Here is a 17,830-nt window from a genome sequence, read left to right as displayed (position 1 = left end):
TGCTACCATGTTGTGTTTCTACCATGTTGTGTTTCTACCATGTTGTGTTGCTACCATGTTGTTGTCGTCATGTGTTGCTGCCTTGCTATGTTGTCGTCTTAGGTCTCTCTTTATGTAGTGTTGTGGTGTCTCTCTTGTTGTGATGGATGTTTTGTCCTCTATGTTTAATCCCAGCCCCCGTCCCTGCAGGAGGCCTTTTGGTGGGCCGTCATTGTATATAAGAATTTGTTCTTAACTGACTTGCCTAGTTAAATAAAGGTTTTAAAAAATATATATATAATATAATAATTACAATAAGAAAGAAGTGCTTGTGTTTCCTGCTGGAATAGGCTACTAAGGATGAATAGGCTACTGAGTCATCATTTCAATCACTGAATTAAATATGAATAATATGTATATGAACTGGATATGCTTGTCAACAACAGCCAGTGTTCTATTTTTTAGAATGAGTTTTACCTGTAGTCTAATCTGACTACTGTCAATCTAATGCGTTCATAATAACACAAGACTACAGCAACAATAAACTGAAGTTACAGGCTATTTATTAAATTAAATTACACAAGTTGCACAAATAGATTTGCAATGATTCCAGTTATATCATCATTTCAACATATTTATTGTATCAAATGGTATCCTACAATGGCATATACATTAATAGGCTAATAATACTTGATGGCCAACAGAGGCAAATGTATAATTCTCCACATTTAGCCTAATGGCAGTTTCATTGAGGACTTGTCCACATAAAAAGAACCATGCGAGGGAGTTTCATAACCTCCATTTCAAATGTCCACTCGGGCAGCCCCCGAGACCCAAGAACAAATCATGCATGAAGCACTTGGCTTGATACCGTTTTCTTTAAGCAGTCAACATCTGAATTAAGCAATAAGGTACGAGGTGGTGTGGTATATGGTCAATATACCACGGCTATGGGCTGTTCTTCACACTCACTCAGCAACAGCAGGTCGCAGTGAAATATATATATATATTATTTAAGAAACAACTTTGAAATAGCTCCAAAAATTCGCAACCAATACATTTTCACCAGCGACATCGTTTTCAAAGTATCCCAATTTGTATGTAAAACCTCAAACATGGCAACACTGCCCTATGTCTTGGAGATACAATGCAATTACGTTGCAGGCAATTTCTTTGGGGGGGGACACACGTTAACAACCCAGATGCAATTGTGTTGCAAGAAAAATAAATTGGTCCAGATTGTTTCGCGTGGAATCGGTTTATTAAAGCTGCCATTACACGACGCAACTTGTATGCAAATTTAGTTGCTCCGTGAAACACCCCCCCTTGCAACTAGCTTGCATCCAGTTGACACATTTCAATAAGAGCTGCAAGCGACAGCACAAAACAAACATCCGCGTCACATGATCCATGCCAAGGTTCAGAGTTCAACCCGGTTGTTATGTCAACACAGCTGTCAGTGCTGCTCAGCACAACCCGCAAAAAAATCATAAAAAATCACAGAACAGAGACTAGCAATAACAGGAGATGTATGGAAATGATTGTACATGGTTTTAGCAGTCAAAGAAATATACTTTCGAATAGAACCCAAACCTCTCCCTGACCAGTTTCAACTGAAATTGTCCACCATTAACTGTGCTAGACGATGCTAGCTCGATGCTAGCTAGCTAAATGAGTATAGGCTGCATAGACACCCAGAGCTTTGTGCTAATAGCGGGTTCTGGCGCCACTCGGCGGCGAAGCCATAGATACCGGAAGAAGAGCATTGCTTAGCAACGAGAAAGGTAAACAAGCTCTTGCACCAGAGCTTGTAGAGTTAGCAACTGCTCTCAACTCAACTTATAAAGACTTATTTTTTGCTTGCAAATAACGTTTTTGGAGATTTATTGTAAGATGGCTGGCAAAAAGAAAGAAGTAAGCTTGCAGGTCAGTCGGTCAAACATACCTTTTGTTTTTATTTTTTAGCAGGTATCTAAGTGATGGGCAGCACACTGAATGTAACGTTAGCTAACACTGCTGTTCTTTCTTGGTACTACTTTCTCCAGGCGTCTGTCGCAAACCAAGAGCAATGGGATGAGATGCTTGCAACTAAAGGTTTAACAGGTAAAAATGATGTGCTTTGTTGCGTATTACGTTTTCTTACTTACGTGTAGCCGTTTCACTCTGGCTGTATGTTGTGACTTGTTTGTTTCATTATTTGCAATGAAAACGTACCTCTTACTTGGTTATTCATAGAGGAATGTATCATTCACTTCCACTGCATGCTGCTGCCCCCATGTGTTCATGCTGCTTACTGCAGGATGTGCCTACATACCGTTTACTTTACTAACGCCTGTGTCTCTGTCCCCTTCAGTTGTAGATGTGTACCAGCAGTGGTGTGGTCCATGCCGTGCTGTTGTCAGCTTACTGAGGAAGATCAAAAATGAACTGGGAGATGACTTGTTACATTTTGCCACAGTAAAGACAACAGACAAATATCATTCAATCTAGAATGACATTTCTGAAAAAAATTATATTGAAAAAAGGCTTTTGTTTAAATTGAACTGGTTTTCCTTGCAGGCAAAAGCTGACAGTATCGATGCTCTGGAAAGGTACAGGGGGAAGTGTGAGCCCACCTTCCTGTTCTATGGGGTAAGTCCTGATCTCTCTCTGTCTGTCTCTCCCTATTTCTTTCCCCAAGTGTTGATCTGGAATTGTACAGGTACTGTAGATGTATGTCTGGGTCGGTGGATGCATCTCTGTATTACTTTCACCATTCATTCATTATTATCATTTCAAGACCGGTTCAGCTACAATCTATACAAATAATGTTCTGTCTGAAGCAGATTAAGATAAACTCAAACACAGCTTGAAATGTCTCAGGGCTACGGGGGGCTAATGCTCCTCTCCTCCAGAGGATGGTGACCCTAACCTCTGTATCTGGTTCAGGGGGGAGAGATGGTCTCAGTGCTACGGGGGGCTAACGCTCCTCTCCTCCAGAGGATGGTGACCCTAACCTCTGTATCTGGTTCAGGGGGGAGAGATGGTCTCAGTGCTACGGGGCTAACGCTCCTCTCCTCCAGAGGATGGTGACCCTAACCTCTGTATCTGGTTCAGGGGGGAGAGATGGTCTCAGTGCTACGTGGGGCTAACGCTCCTCTCCTCCAGAGGATGGTGACCCTAACCTCTGTATCTGGTTCAGGGGGGAGAGATGGTCTCAGTGCTACGTGGGGCTAACGCTCCTCTCCTCCAGAGGATGGTGACCCTAACCTCTGTATCTGGTTCAGGGGGGAGAGATGGTCTCAGTGCTACGTGGGGCTAACGCTCCTCTCCTCCAGAGGATGGTGACCCTAACCTCTGTATCTGGTTCAGGGGGGAGAGATGGTCTCAGTGCTACGTGGGGCTAACGCTCCTCTCCTCCAGAGGATGGTGACCCTAACCTCTGTATCTGGTTCAGGGGGGAGAGATGGTCTCAGTGCTACGTGGGGCTAACGCTCCTCTCCTCCAGAAGATGGTGTTGGAGGAACTGGCCAGGGAGAAGACTGTCCTGGAGGAGGGAGGGGAACGCAGAGTGGTGAGTCAAAACAAACAAACAAACAAACAAACACACACACATGCACTTACAAACAGCAAGGTACACTCAAATATTCATACATGCTGATTGCTTGAGAGTTTAAAAAACTGTCTTTCAAATGACTGACCTGTAGGATACACTCTTTTCAATTCTGTGTTGTTCAGGTGAAAGATGAAGGTTTGATAGATGAAGAAGAGGAGGAGGAGGAGGATCAAAGTGATGAAGATATACTTGGTACTGTAGCTACTTATTCACCTTACATGGGCCATTTATTCCTTTTCCGTCAACTTTAACCAGTGTTTTACAGCCAAGTAACTTTACTGTCTGTAGTTCCAGACAGTAAATCATACACGGTGGCCATCATCAAACCAAACGCTGTGGCTCACGGCAAAGCTAGTGAGATTATCATGAAGATTCAGGATGCCGGGTTTGAGATCCTAGTCCACGAGGAGAAAACGCTGAGCGACTCTGAAGCACGAGATTTTTACCAGAACAAAGTAGGAGAGGTACAGTAGATTTCTACCAGAACAAAGTAGGAGAGGTACAGTAGATTTCTACCAGAACAAAGTAGGAGAGGTCAGTAGATTTCTACCAGATCTAAGTAGGAGAGAAACAGTAGATTTCTACCAGAACTAAGTAGCAGAGGTACAGTACAGAGAACCAAAGAAGAGAATGTTTCAATCTGCTAAAGATTGAGCGTGTTCACCTGTTGTGTTAAAACAGCTACTGTGCTGCTCCTTCATGGGAACACCCATCACCTGCTAGACAGCCTCCCAGTCAAACATACTGTCCTTCAGCAGAACATAACTTCACACTGATAGTAGTTGATAAAGCTCTTTTTATTTATTTTAATTTTTTACAATTTTTATTTGGCACCCTGATTTGCATACTGCTATTACTGCTTTGTGAGCTACAGGCAACGATTATATGTAAATAAATTATTTAAAAAAAAAACATTGTCTGAAGATGATACGTCTTCACTGTAAGAACCGTAGGTAGTGAGGAGAGAGAGAGAGGAGGAGAGAGAGAGGAGGAGAGAGAGAGAGAGAGAGAGAGAGAGAGAGAGAGAGAGAGAGAGAGAGACAGAGAGAGACAGAGAGAGAGAGGAGAGAGAGAGAGGAGAGAGAGAGGAGGAGAGAGAGAGAGGAGAGAGAGAGAGGAGAGAGAGAGGAGGAGAGAGAGAGAGAGAGAGAAAGAGAGGGGAGGAGAGAGAGAGAGAGAGAGAGAAGGGAGGAGAGAGAGACTCATTTTGATCCACGCTCATTTTTGCAATGTGTTATTTTTATATTCTTCATTTGTCAGGTAAAATTTTTATTTGAACACACGTTTCATGATCTGGGATAATGATAGGCAACTTTTTAGACTTTATATATATAAAAAAAAAAAGATTACATTTTTCATGGTTTTTCATACTTTTTTTAAGCACTACTGAACAGAGAGCCTTTTGGGAGCCAAATGTCTCTTTTAGGTGAAAAGAGCTAAAAGATCTGTCTCACTGAAAATACTCTGAATGCCCATCACTATTACCTGTATATTCCCAGGCCTGTTTTGAGGACCTGATCCAGTTCATGTCCAGTGGCCCCTCTTACGTCCTGGTGGTCTCTCAGAGGGAGGGGTCAGGTCATGTGGTGCAAGCATGGAGGGAGTTCATTGGTCCAGCAGACATAGAGGAAGCCAGGAGGGATAAACCTGAGAGGTACAATTAAAAACATGACATACTTCTGATCCAGAAACACAGCCCTAATCCAGAAACACAGCCCTAATCCAGAAACACAGCCCTAATCCAGAAACACGGCCCTAATCCAGAAACACGGTCCTAATCCAGAAACACGGTCCTGATCCAGAAACACGGCCCTGATCCAGAAACACGGTCCTGATCCAGAAACACGGTCCTGATCCAGAAACACGGTCCTAATCCAGAAACACGGCCCTGATCCAGAAACACGGCCCTGATCCAGAAACGCAGCCCTGATCCAGAAACACGGCCCTAATCCAGAAACACGGCCCTAATCCAGAAACACGGCCCTAATCCAGAAACACGGTCCTAATCCAGAAACACGGCCCTAATCCAGAAACACGGCCCTAATCCAGAAACACGGTCCTAATCCAGAAACACGGCCCTAATCCAGAAACACGGCCCTAATCCAGAAACACGGTCCTGATCCAGAAACACGGTCCTGATCCAGAAACACGGCCCTGATCCAGAAACACGGCCCTGATCCAGAAACACGGCCCTAATCCAGAAACACGGCCCTAATCCAGAAACACGGTCCTAATCCAGAAACACGGCCCTAATCCAGAAACACGGCCCTAATCCAGAAACACGGCCCTAATCCAGAAACACGGCCCTAATCCAGAAACACGGCCCTAATCCAGAAACACGGTCCTAATCCAGAAACACGGCCCTAATCCAGAAACACGGTCCTAATCCAGAAACACGGTCCTAATCCAGAAACACGGCCCTAATCCAGAAACACGGTCCTAATCCAGAAACACGGCCCTAATCCAGAAACATGGTCCTAATCCAGAAACACGGCCCTAATCCAGAAACACAGCCCTAATCCAGAAACACTGCCCTAATCCAGAAACACTGCCCTAATCCAGAAACGCGGTGCTAATCCTAATGCAGAAACACTGTCCTGATCCAGAAACACAGCCCTAATCCAGAAACACTGTCCTAATCCAGAAACACGGTCCTAATCCTAATGCAGAAACACTGTCCTAATCCAGAAACACGGTCCTAATCCTAATCCAGAAACACGGTCCTAATCCAGAATCACGGCCCTAATCCTAATGCAGAAACACTGTCCTAATCCAGAAACACGGTCCTAATCCAGAAACACGGTCCTAATCCAGAAACACGGTCCTAATCCAGAAGCACGGCCCTAATTCAGAAACACGGTCCTAATCCAGAAACACGGTCCTAATCCAGAAACACGGTCCTAATCCAGAAGCACGGCCCTAATTCAGAAACACGGTCCTAATCCAGAAGCACGGCCCTAATTCAGAAACACAGTCTTTATACAGGAACAGGACACGGGTACAATGCTCAATGATCATAATATTAAAGGGACATCAATTCAGTATTCAGTACAAACAGTAGATGGTTTTTAATTTCAAATAGTGGTATGTATCTGTGTACAACGCATAAATGCTTCGTTTGAGGGCTGTGTGGACGTTCACTTCACTGAATTACGACAGCATGTATCTACACAGATTGTTGCTCCAACAGAACAAACAATTCCAAGGCAACGTTCCTCTCCTAACTATCCTCCATGGTCACCAGCAGAGTAACCATCTGTCCTCTTATTTTCCTTCCCTTCCTCTACCCTCTCCTCCTCCCTCTTCTCTCCTCCTCCCTTTTCTCTCCCCTCTTTCAACCTCTCCCTTCCCATCCTCTCCTTCTCCCTCTTCTCTCCCTTCCTCCATCCCTTCCTCTCACCTCCCTCCTTCTCTCCCCACCTCGTTCCCTTCCTCTCCCCTCCTCTGTCTCCTCTCCCTCCTTCCCCTGCTCTCCTCCCTCCTCCCTCCCCTAGCCTACGTTCCCAGTATGGCAGTGAAACCCTGTTTAATGCGCTCCACGGTAGTGACGACAACCATCAGGCCAGGAGGGAGCTGGCCTTCTTCTTCCCCAGCTTCAGGACTTCTTCCCGGGCAGAGCAGCACGAGGAGGAAGGGCAAGTGGAGAGGACACTGGCTCTCATCCGACCCAACCTCGCCAGGGAGAGCAGAGGTGGGCCGCGTGCCAATTACTGTACACAACACACGTCATATCAGCAGTACAGGCCAGGCCTGTATTTAGTGAAGAAGTCATTCGCGTTTTTGAGATTTTCAAGGTTTCTTCCTCAAAATGTTTTTTTCTGACAATTGAAAGAAATATCAGAAATAGTCTGAAGGCAAATTGAAGCATCAATTTGATGACCTTTTCTAAAGAATTGTGTTCCAGATGAGAGCTGGTCTCCATGAGACTGGCTTCAGTACTGTTTTCTGTTCCAGATTAGATCTGGTCTCCATGAGACTGGCTTCAGTATTGTTTTCTGTTCCAGATGAGAGCTGGTCTCGATGAGACTGGCTTCAGTACTGTTTTCTGTTCCAGATTAGATCTGGTCTGGTCTCCATGAGACTGGCTTCAGTATTGTTTTCTGTTCCAGATTAGGTCTGGTCTGGTCTCCATGAGACTGGCTTCAGTACTGTTTTCTGTTCCAGATTAGATCTGGTCTCCATGAGACTGGCTTCAGTATTGTTTTCTGTTCCAGATGAGAGCTGGTCTCGATGAGACTGGCTTCAGTACTGTTTTCTGTTCCAGATTAGATCTGGTCTGGTCTCCATGAGACTGGCTTCAGTATTGTTTTCTGTTCCAGATTAGGTCTGGTCTGGTCTCCATGAGACTGGCTTCAGTACTGTTTTCTGTTCCAGATTAGATCTGGTCTCCATGAGACTGGCTTCAGTACTGTTTTCTGTTCCAGATTAGATCTGGTCTCCATGAGACTGGCTTCAGTATTGTTTTCTGTTCCAGATGAGAGCTGGTCTCCATGAGACTGGCTTCAGTACTGTTTTCTGTTCCAGATTAGATCTGGTCTGGTCTCCATGAGACTGGCTTCAGTACTGTTTTCTGTTCCAGATTAGATCTGGTCTGGTCTCCATGAGACTGGCTTCAGTATTGTTTTCTGTTCCAGATTAGATCTGGTCTCCATGAGGCTGGCTTCAGTACTGTTTTCTGTTCCAGATTAGATCTGGTCTCCATGAGGCTGGCTTCAGTACTGTTTTCTGTTCCAGATGAGATCTGGTCTCCATGAGACTGGCTTCAGTATTGTTTTCTGTTCCAGATTAGATCTGGTCTGGTCTCCATGAGACTGGCTTCAGTATTGTTTTCTGTTCCAGATGAGATCTTGTCTCGTATCCACGAGGCTGGCTTCACTGTGTCTCTCCAGAGAGAGGTGATATTAACCGAGGAACAGGCCAGACGGTTCTACAGACGACATGTTGACCAGGACTACTTCCCTGCCCTACTGCACAACATGACCAGGTAACCATCTGACAAATGAAACACAAGATAACTAGAGTATCAAAGCAAGATCACAAATCAACTACCAACTTGGCACTCACACAAAATCAGTGGTGTTTATAAGACCCACGGCCCTATTATTCCCCCTAGTCTATTATTCCCCTAGTCTATTATTCCCCCTAGTCTATTATTCCCCCTAGTCTATTATTCCCCCTAGTCTATTATTCCCCCCTAGTCTAGTATTCCCCCTAGTCTATTATTCCCCCTAGTCTATTATTCCCCTAGTCTATCATTCCCCCTAGTCTATTATTCCCCCTAGTCTAGTATTCCCCCTAGTCTAGTATTCCCCCCCTAGTCTAGTATTCCCCCTAGTCTAGTATTCCCCCAGTCTAGTATTCCCCCTAGTCTAGTATTCCCCCCCTAGTCTAGTATTCCCCCTAGTCTATTATTCCCCCTAGTCTATTATTCCCCCCTAGTCTAGTATTTCCCCCTAGTCTAGTATTCCCCCTAGTCTATTATTCCCCCTAGTCTATTATTCCCCCCTAGTCTAGTATTTCCCCCTAGTCTAGTATTCCCCCTAGTCTAGTATTCCCCCTAGTCTATTATTCCCCCTAGTCTATTATTCATCCCTAGTCTAGTATTTCTCCTAGTCTTTTATTCCCCCTAGTCTATTATTCCCCCTAGTCTATTATTCCCCCTAGTCTATTATTCCCCCTAGTCTATTATTCCCCCTAGTCTATTATTCCCCTAGTCTATTATTCCCCTAGTCTATTTTTCCCCTAGTCTATTATTCCCCCTAGTCTATTATTTCCCTTAGTCTATTATTCCCCTAGTCTATTATTCCCCCTAGTCTATTATTCCCCCTAGTCTATTATTCCCCCTAGTCTATTATTCCCCCTGGTCTATTATTCCCCCTAGTCTATTATTCCCCCCCTCGTCTATTATTCCCCCTAGTCTATTATTTCCCCTAATCTATTATTCCCCCTAGTCTATTATTTCCCCTAGTCTATTATTCCCCCTAGTCTATTATTCCCCCTAGTCTATTATTCCCCCTAATCTATTATCCCCCCTAGTCTATTATTTCCCCTAGTCTGTTATTCCCCCTAGTCTATTATTCCCCCTAGTCTATTATTCCCCCTAGTCTATTATTCCCCTAGTCTATTATCCCCCCTAGTCTATTATTCCCCCTAGGCTACTATTCCCCCTAGTCTAGTATTCCCCCTAGTCTATTATTCCCCCTAGTCTATTATTCCCCCTAGTCAATTATTCCGCTAGTCTATTATTCCCCCTAGTCTATTATTCCCCCCTAGTCTATTATTCCCCCCTAGTCTATTATTCATCCCTAGTCTAGTATTTCCCCTATTATTTTATTCCCCCTAGTCTATTATTCCCCCTAGTGTATTATTCCCCCTAGGCTATTATTCTGCTAGTCTATTATTCCCCCTAGTCTATTATTCCCCCTAGTCTATTATTCCCCCTAGTTTATTATTCCCCTAGTCTATTATTCCCCTTAGTATATTATTCCCCTAGTCTAGTATTCCCCCTAGTCTATTATTCCCCCTAGTCTATTATTCATCCCTTGTCTAGTATTCCCCCTAGTCTATTATTCCCCCTAGTCTATTATTCCCTCTAGTCTAGTATTCCCCCTAGTCTATTATTCCCCCTAGTCTATTATTCCCCCTAGTCTATTATTCCCCCTGGTCTATTATTCCCCCTAGTCTATTATTCCCCCCTCGTCTATTATTCCCCCTAGTCTATTATTTCCCCTAATCTATTATTCCCCCTAGTCTATTATTTCCCCTAGTCTATTATTCCCCCTAGTCTATTATTCCCCCTAGTCTATTATTCCCCCTAATCTATTATCCCCCCTAGTCTATTATTTCCCCTAGTCTATTATTCCCCCTAGTCTATTATTCCCCCTAGTCTATTATTCATCCCTAGTCTAGTATTTCCCCTATTCTTTTTTCCCCCTAGTCTATTATTCCCCCTAGTCTATTATTCCCCCTAGTCTATTATTCCCCTAGTCTATTATCCCCCCTAGTCTATTATTCCCCCTAGGCTACTATTCCCCCTAGTCTAGTATTCCCCCTAGTCTATTATTCCCCCTAGTCTATTATTCCCCCTAGTCAATTATTCCGCTAGTCTATTATTCCCCCTAGTCTATTATTCCCCCCTAGTCTATTATTCCCCCCTAGTCTATTATTCATCCCTAGTCTAGTATTTCCCCTATTATTTTATTCCCCCTAGTCTATTATTCCCCCTAGTCTATTATTCCCCCTAGTGTATTATTCCCCCTAGGCTATTATTCTGCTAGTCTATTATTCCCCCTAGTCTATTATTCCCCCTAGTCTATTATTCCCCCTAGTCTAGTATTTCCCCTAGTCTATTATTCCCCCTAGTCTATTATTCCCCCCTAGTCTATTATTCCCCCCTAGTCTATTATTCCCCCTAGTCTATTATTCCCCCTAATCTATTATCCCCCCTAGTCTATTATTTCCCCTAGTCTATTATTCCCCCTAGTCTATTATTCCCCCTAGTCTATTATTCATCCCTAGTCTAGTATTTCCCCTAGTCTTTTATTCCCCCTAGTCTATTATTCCCCTTAGTCTATTATTCCCCCTAGTCTATTATTCCCCTAGTCTAGTATTCCCCCTAGTCTATTATTCCCCCTAGTCTATTATTCCCCCTAGTCTTTTATTCCCCCGAGTCTATTATTCCCCTAGTCTATTATACCCCCTAGTCTATTATTACCCCTAGGCTACTATTTCCCCTAGTCTAGTATTCCCCCTAGTCTATTATTCCCCCTAGTCTATTATTCCCCCCTAGTCTATTATTCCCCCTAGTCAATTATTCCGCTAGTCTATTATTCCCCCTAGTCTATTATTCCCCCTAGTCTATTATTACCCCCTAGTCTATTTTTCCCCCCTAGTCTATTTTCCCCCCTAGTCTATTATTCCCCCCTAGTCTATTTTCCCCCCCTAGTCTATTATTCCCCCCTAGTCTATTATTCCCCTAGTCTATTATTCCCCTAGTCTATTATTCCCCCTAGTCTATTATTCCCCTAGTCTATTATTCCCCTAGTCTATTATTTCCCCTAGTCTATTATTCTCCCGGTCTATTATTCCCACTAGTCTATTATTCACCCCTAGTCTATTATTCCACCTAGTCTAGTATTCCCCCCTAGTCTAGTATTCCCCCTAGTCTATTATTCCCCCTAGTCTATTATTCCCCCCTAGTCTAGTATTTCCCCCTAGTCTAGTATTCCCCCTAGTCTAGTATTCCCCCTAGTCTAGTATTCCCCCTAGTCTATTATTCCCCCGAGTCTATTATTCATCCCTAGTCTAGTATTTCCCCTAGTCTTTTATTCCCCCTAGTCTATTATTCCCCCTAGTCTATTATTCATCCCTAGTCTAGTATTTCCCCTAGTCTTTTATTCCCCTAGTCTATTATTCCCCCTAGTCTATTATTCACCCTAGTCTATTATTCCCCTAGTCTATTATTCCCCCTAGTCTATTATTCCCCTAGTCTATTATTCCCCTAGTCTATTTTTCCCCTAGTCTATTATTCCCCCTAGTCTATTATTCCCCTTAGTCTATTATTCCCCTAGTCTATTATTCCCCCTAGTCTTTTATTCCCCTTAGTCTATGATTCCCCCTAGTCTATTATTCCCCCTAGTCTATTATTCCCCCTAGTCTATTATTCCCCTTAGTATATTATTCCCCTAGTCTAGTATTCCCCCTAGTCTATTATTCCCTCCTAGTCTATTATTCCCCCCTAGTCTATTATTCCCCCTAGTCTATTATTCCCCCTAGTCTATTATTCCCCCTAATCTATTATTCCCCCCTAGTCTATTATTCCCCCTAGTCTATTATTCCCCCTAGTCTATTATTCCCCCCTAGTCTATTATTTCCCCTAGTCTATTATTCCCCCTAGTCTATTATTCACCCTAGTCTATTATTCATCCCTAGTCTAGTATTTCCCCTAGTCTTTTATTCCCCCTAGTCTATTATTCCCCCTAGTCTATTATTCCCCCTAGTCTATTATTTCCCTAGTCTAGTATTCCCCATAGTCTATTATTCCCCCTAGTCTATTATTCCCCCTAGTCTTTTATTCCCCCGAGTCTATTATTCCCCTAGTCTATTATACCCCCTAGTCTATTATTCCCCCTAGGCTACTATTCCCCCTAGTCTAGTATTCCCCCTAGTCTATTATTCCCCCTAGTCTATTATTCCCCCCTAGTCTATTATTCCCCCTAGTCAATTATTCCGCTAGTCTATTATTCCCCCTAGTCTATTATTCCCCCTAGTCTATTATTCCCCCTAGTCTATTATTCCCCCCTAGTCTATTATTCCCCCCTAGTCTATTATTCCCCCTATTCTATTTTTCCCCCCTAGTCTATTTTTCCCCCTAGTCTATTTTTCCACCCTAGTCTATTATTCCCCCCTAGTCTATTTTTCCCCCCTAGTCTATTATTCCCCCCTAGTCTATTATTCCCCTAGTCTATTATTCCCCTAGTCTATTATTCCCCCTAGTCTATTATTCCCCTAGTCTATTATTCCCCTAGTCTATTATTTCCCCTAGTCTATTATTCCCCCTAGTCTATTATTCATCCCTAGTCTAGTATTTCCCCTAGTCTTTTATTCCCCCTAGTCTATTATTCCCCCTAGTCTATTATTCACCCCTAGTCTATTATTCCACCTAGTCTAGTATTCCCCCCTAGTCTAGTATTCCCCCTAGTCTATTATTCCCCTAGTCTATTATTCCCCCCTAGTCTAGTATTTCCCCCTAGTCTAGTATTCCCCCTAGTCTAGTATTCCCCCTAGTCTATTATTCCCCCTAGTCTATTATTCATCCCTAGTCTAGTATTTCCCCTAGTCTTTTATTCCCCCTAGTCTATTATTCCCCCTAGTCTATTATTCCCCCTAGTCTATTATTCCCCCTAGTCTATTATTCCCCTAGTCTATTATTCCCCTAGTCTATTTTCCCCTAGTCTATTATTCCCCCTAGTCTATTATTCCCCTTAGTCTATTATTCCCCTAGTCTATTATTCCCCCCTAGTCTAGTATTCCCCCTAGTCTATTATTCCCCCCTAGTCTAGTATTTCCCCCTAGTCTAGTATTCCCCTAGTCTAGTATTCCCCCTAGTCTAGTATTCCCCCTAGTCTATTATTCCCCCTAGTCTATTATTCATCCCTAGTCTAGTATTTCCCCTAGTCTTTTATTCCCCCTAGTCTATTATTCCCCCTAGTCTATTATTCCCCCTAGTCTATTATTCCCCTAGTCTATTATTCCCCTAGTCTATTTTTCCCCTAGTCTATTATTCCCCCTAGTCTATTATTCCCCTTAGTCTATTATTCCCCTAGTCTATTATTCCCCCTAGTCTTTTATTCCCCTTAGTCTATGATTCCCCCTAGTCTATTATTCCCCCTAGTTTATTATTCCCCCTAGTCTATTATTCCCCTTAGTATATTATTCCCCTAGTCTAGTATTCCCCCTAGTCTATTATTCCCCTAGTCTATTATTCCCCCCTAGTCTATTATTCCCCCCTAGTCTTTTATTCCCCTTAGTCTATTATTCCCCTAGTCTAGAATTCCCCCTAGTCTATTATTCCCCCTAGTCTATTATTCCCTCTAGTCTATTATTCGTCCCTAGTCTAGTATTTCCCCTTGTCTATTATTCCCCCTAGTTATTATTCCCCTAGTCTATTATTCCCCCTTAGTCTATTATTCCCCCTAGTCTATTATTCCCCCTAGTCTATTATTCCCCCTAGTCTATTATTCCCCCTAGTCTATTATTCCCCCTAGTCTAGTATTTCCCCTAGTCTATTATTCCCCCTAGTCTATTATTCCCCCCTAGTCTATTATTCCCCCCTCGTCTATTATTCCACCTAGTCTATTATTTCCCCTAATCTATTATTCCCCCTAGTCTATTATTTCCCCTAGTCTATTATTCCCCCTAGTCTATTATTCCCCCTAGTCTATTATTCATCCCTAGTCTAGTATTTCCCCTAGTCTTTTATTCCCCCTAGTCTATTATTCCCCCTAGTCTATTATTCCCCCTAGTCTATTATTCCCCCTAGTCTATTATTCCGCTAGTCTATTATTCCCCTTAGTCTATTATTCCCCCTAGTCTAGTATTTCCCCTAGTCTATTATTCCCCCTAGTCTATTATTCCCCCCTAGTCTATTATTCCCCCCTAGTCTATTATTCCCCCTAGTCTATTATTCCCCCTAATCTATTATCCCCCTAGTCTATTATTTCCCCTAGTCTATTATTCCCCCTAGTCTATTATTCATCCCTAGTCTAGTATTTCCCCTATTCTTTTATTCCCCTAGTCTATTATTCCCCCTAGTCTATTATTCCCCCTAGTCTATTATTCCCCCTAGTCTATTATTCCCCTAGTCTATTATTCCCCCTAGTCTATTATGCCCCCTAGTATTTTATTCCCCCTAGTCTATTATTCCCCTAGTCTATTATTCCCCCTAGTCTATTATTCCCCCTAGGCTACTATTCCCCCTAGTCTAGTATTCCCCCTAGTCTATTATTCCCCATAGTCTATTATTCCCCCTAGTCAATTATTCCGCTAGTCTATTATTCCCCCTAGTCTATTATTCCCCCCTAGTCTATTATTCCCCCCTAGTCTATTATTCCCCCTAGTCTATTATTCATCCCTAGTCTAGTATTTCCCCTATTCTTTTATTCCCCCTAGTCTATTATTCCCCCTAGTCTATTATTCCCCCTAGTGTATTATTCCCCCTAGTCTATTATTCCGCTAGTCTATTATTCCCCCTAGTCTATTATTCCCCCTAGTCTATTATTCCCCCTAGTCTAGTATTTCCCCTAGTCTATTATTCCCCCTAGTCTATTATTCCCCCCTAGTCTATTATTCCCCCCTAGTCTATTATTCCCCCTAGTCTATTATTCCCCCTAATCTATTATCCCCCTAGTCTATTATTTCCCCTAGTCTATTATTCCCCCTAGTCTATTATTCCCCCTAGTCTATTATTCATCCCTAGTCTAGTATTTCCCCTAGTCTTTTATTCCCCCTAGTCTATTATTCCCCCTAGTCTATTATTCCCCCTAGTCTATTATTCCCCTAGTCTAGTATTCCCCCTAGTCTATTATTCCCCTTAGTCTATTATTCCCCCTAGTCTTTTATTCCCCCGAGTCTATTATTCCCCTAGTCTATTGTCCCCCCTAGTCTATTATTCCCCCTAGGCTACTATTCCCCCTAGTCTAGTATTCCCCCTAGTCTATTATTCCCCCTAGTCTATTATTCCCCCCTAGTCTATTATTCCCCCTAGTCAATTATTCCGCTAGTCTATTATTCCCCCTAGTCTATTATTCCCCCTAGTCTATTATTACCCCCTAGTCTATTATTCCCCCTAGTCTATTATTCCCCCTGGTCTATTATTCCCCCTAGTCTATTATTCCCCCTATTCTATTTTTCCCCCCTAGTCTATTTTTCCCCCCTAGTCTATTTTTCCCCCCTAGTCTATTATTCCCCCCTAGTCTATTTCCCCCCCTAGTCTATTATTCCCCCCTAGTCTATTATTCCCCTAGTCTATTATTCCCCTAGTCTATTATTCCCCCTAGTTTATTATTCCCCTAGTCTATTATTCCCCTAGTCTATTATTTCCCCTAGTCTATTATTCCCCCGGTCTATTATTCCCACTAGTCTATTATTCACTCCTAGTCTATTATTCCACCTAGTCTATTATTCCCCCTAGTCTATTATTCCCCCTAGTCTATTATTCCCCCTAGTCTTTTATTCCCCCTAGTCTATTATTCCCCTAGTCTATTATTTCCCTAGTCTATTATTTCCCCTAGTCTATTATTCCCCCCCTTGTCTATTATTCCCCCTAGTCTATTATTCACCCCTAGTCTATTATTCCCCCTAGTCTATTATTCCCCCTAGTCTATTATTCCCCCTAGTCTTTTATTCCCCCTAGTCTATTATTCCCATAGTCTATTATTTCCCCTGGTCTATTATTCCCCCTAGTCAATTATTCCGCTAGTCTATTATTCCCCCTAGTCTATTATTCCCCCTGGTCTATTATTCCCTCTAGTCTATTATTCATCCCTAGTCTAGTATTCCCCCCTAGTCTATTATTCCCCTAGTCTATTATTCCCCTAGTCTATTATTCCCCCTAGTTTATTATTCCCCTAGTCTATTATTCCCCTAGTCTATTATTTCCCCTAGTCTATTATTCCCCCTGGTCTATTATTCCCCCTAGTCTATTATTCCCCCTAATCTATTATTCCCCCTAGTCTATTATTTCCCCCTAGTCTATTATTCCCCCTGGTCTATTATTCCCCCTAGTCTATTATTCCCCCTAGTCTATTATTCCCCTGCTCTATTATTCCCCCCTAGTCTATTATTCCCCCTATTCTATTATTCCCCCTAGTCTATTATTCCCCCTAGTCTATTATTCCCCCTAGTCTATTATTCCCCCTAGTCTATTATTCCCCCCTAGTCTATTATTCCGCTAGTCTATTATTCCCCCCTAGTCTATTATTCCCCCTAGTCTATTATTCCCCCAAGTCTATTATTCCCCCCTAGTCTATTATTCCCCCCTAGTCTATTATTCCCTCTAGTCTATTATTCCCCTAGTCTATTATTCCCCCTAGTCTATTATTCCCCCTAGTCTATTGTTCCGCTAGTCTATTATTCCCCCTAGTCTATTATTTCCCCCTAGTCTTTTATTCCCCTAGTCTATTATTTCCCCTAGTCTATTATTCCCCTGGTCTATTATTCCCACTAGTCTATTATTCACCCCTAGTCTATTATTCCACCTAGTCTATTATTCCCCTAGTCTATTATTTCCCTAGTCTATTATTTCCCCTAGTCTATTATTCCCCCCCTTGTCTATTATTCCCCCTAGTCTATTATTCACCCCTAGTCTATTATTCCCCCTAGTCTATTATTCCCCCTAGTCTATTATTCCCCCTAGTCTATTATTCCCCCCAGTCTTTTATTCCCCCTAGTCTATTATTCCCATAGTCTATTATTTCCCCCGGTCTATTATTCCCCCTAGTCAATTATTCCGCTAGTCTATTATTCCCCCTAGTCTATTATTCCCCCTGGTCTATTATTCCCTCTAGTCTATTATTCATCCCTAGTCTAGTATTCCCCCTAGTCTATTATTCCCCCTAACCTATTATTCCCCCTAGTCTATTATTTCCCCCTAGTCTATTATTCCCCCTGGTCTATTATTCCCCCTAGTCTATTATTCCCCCTAGTCTATTATTCCCCTGGTCTATTATTCCCCCCTAGTCTATTATTCCCCCTAGT

General features: G+C 42.7%; 1 protein-coding gene across 1 annotated transcript in view; it reads left to right on the top strand.

Annotated features, from left to right (window-relative positions):
• The first annotated feature begins 673 nt into the window (after positions 1-673).
• nme9 (NME/NM23 family member 9) overlaps positions 674-17,830 on the top strand; it is a 29,427-nt gene continuing 12,270 nt past the window's right edge. The window contains exons 1-10 of the mRNA XM_029701991.1: positions 674-1,905; positions 2,025-2,082; positions 2,333-2,436; positions 2,539-2,610; positions 3,416-3,532; positions 3,697-3,766; positions 3,863-4,038; positions 5,074-5,228; positions 7,069-7,265; positions 8,414-8,558. Coding sequence (XP_029557851.1) covers positions 1,873-1,905; positions 2,025-2,082; positions 2,333-2,436; positions 2,539-2,610; positions 3,416-3,532; positions 3,697-3,766; positions 3,863-4,038; positions 5,074-5,228; positions 7,069-7,265; positions 8,414-8,558 — 1,127 coding nt within the window. The 5' untranslated portion in view covers positions 674-1,872. The remainder of the gene's footprint in view (positions 1,906-2,024; positions 2,083-2,332; positions 2,437-2,538; positions 2,611-3,415; positions 3,533-3,696; positions 3,767-3,862; positions 4,039-5,073; positions 5,229-7,068; positions 7,266-8,413; positions 8,559-17,830) is intronic.

The sequence above is a fragment of the Salmo trutta genome, chromosome 20 (assembly GCF_901001165.1).
Source record: "Salmo trutta chromosome 20, fSalTru1.1, whole genome shotgun sequence".
NCBI lineage: Eukaryota > Metazoa > Chordata > Actinopteri > Salmoniformes > Salmonidae > Salmo > Salmo trutta.
This window is presented reverse-complemented; position numbering and strand designations above follow the sequence as displayed.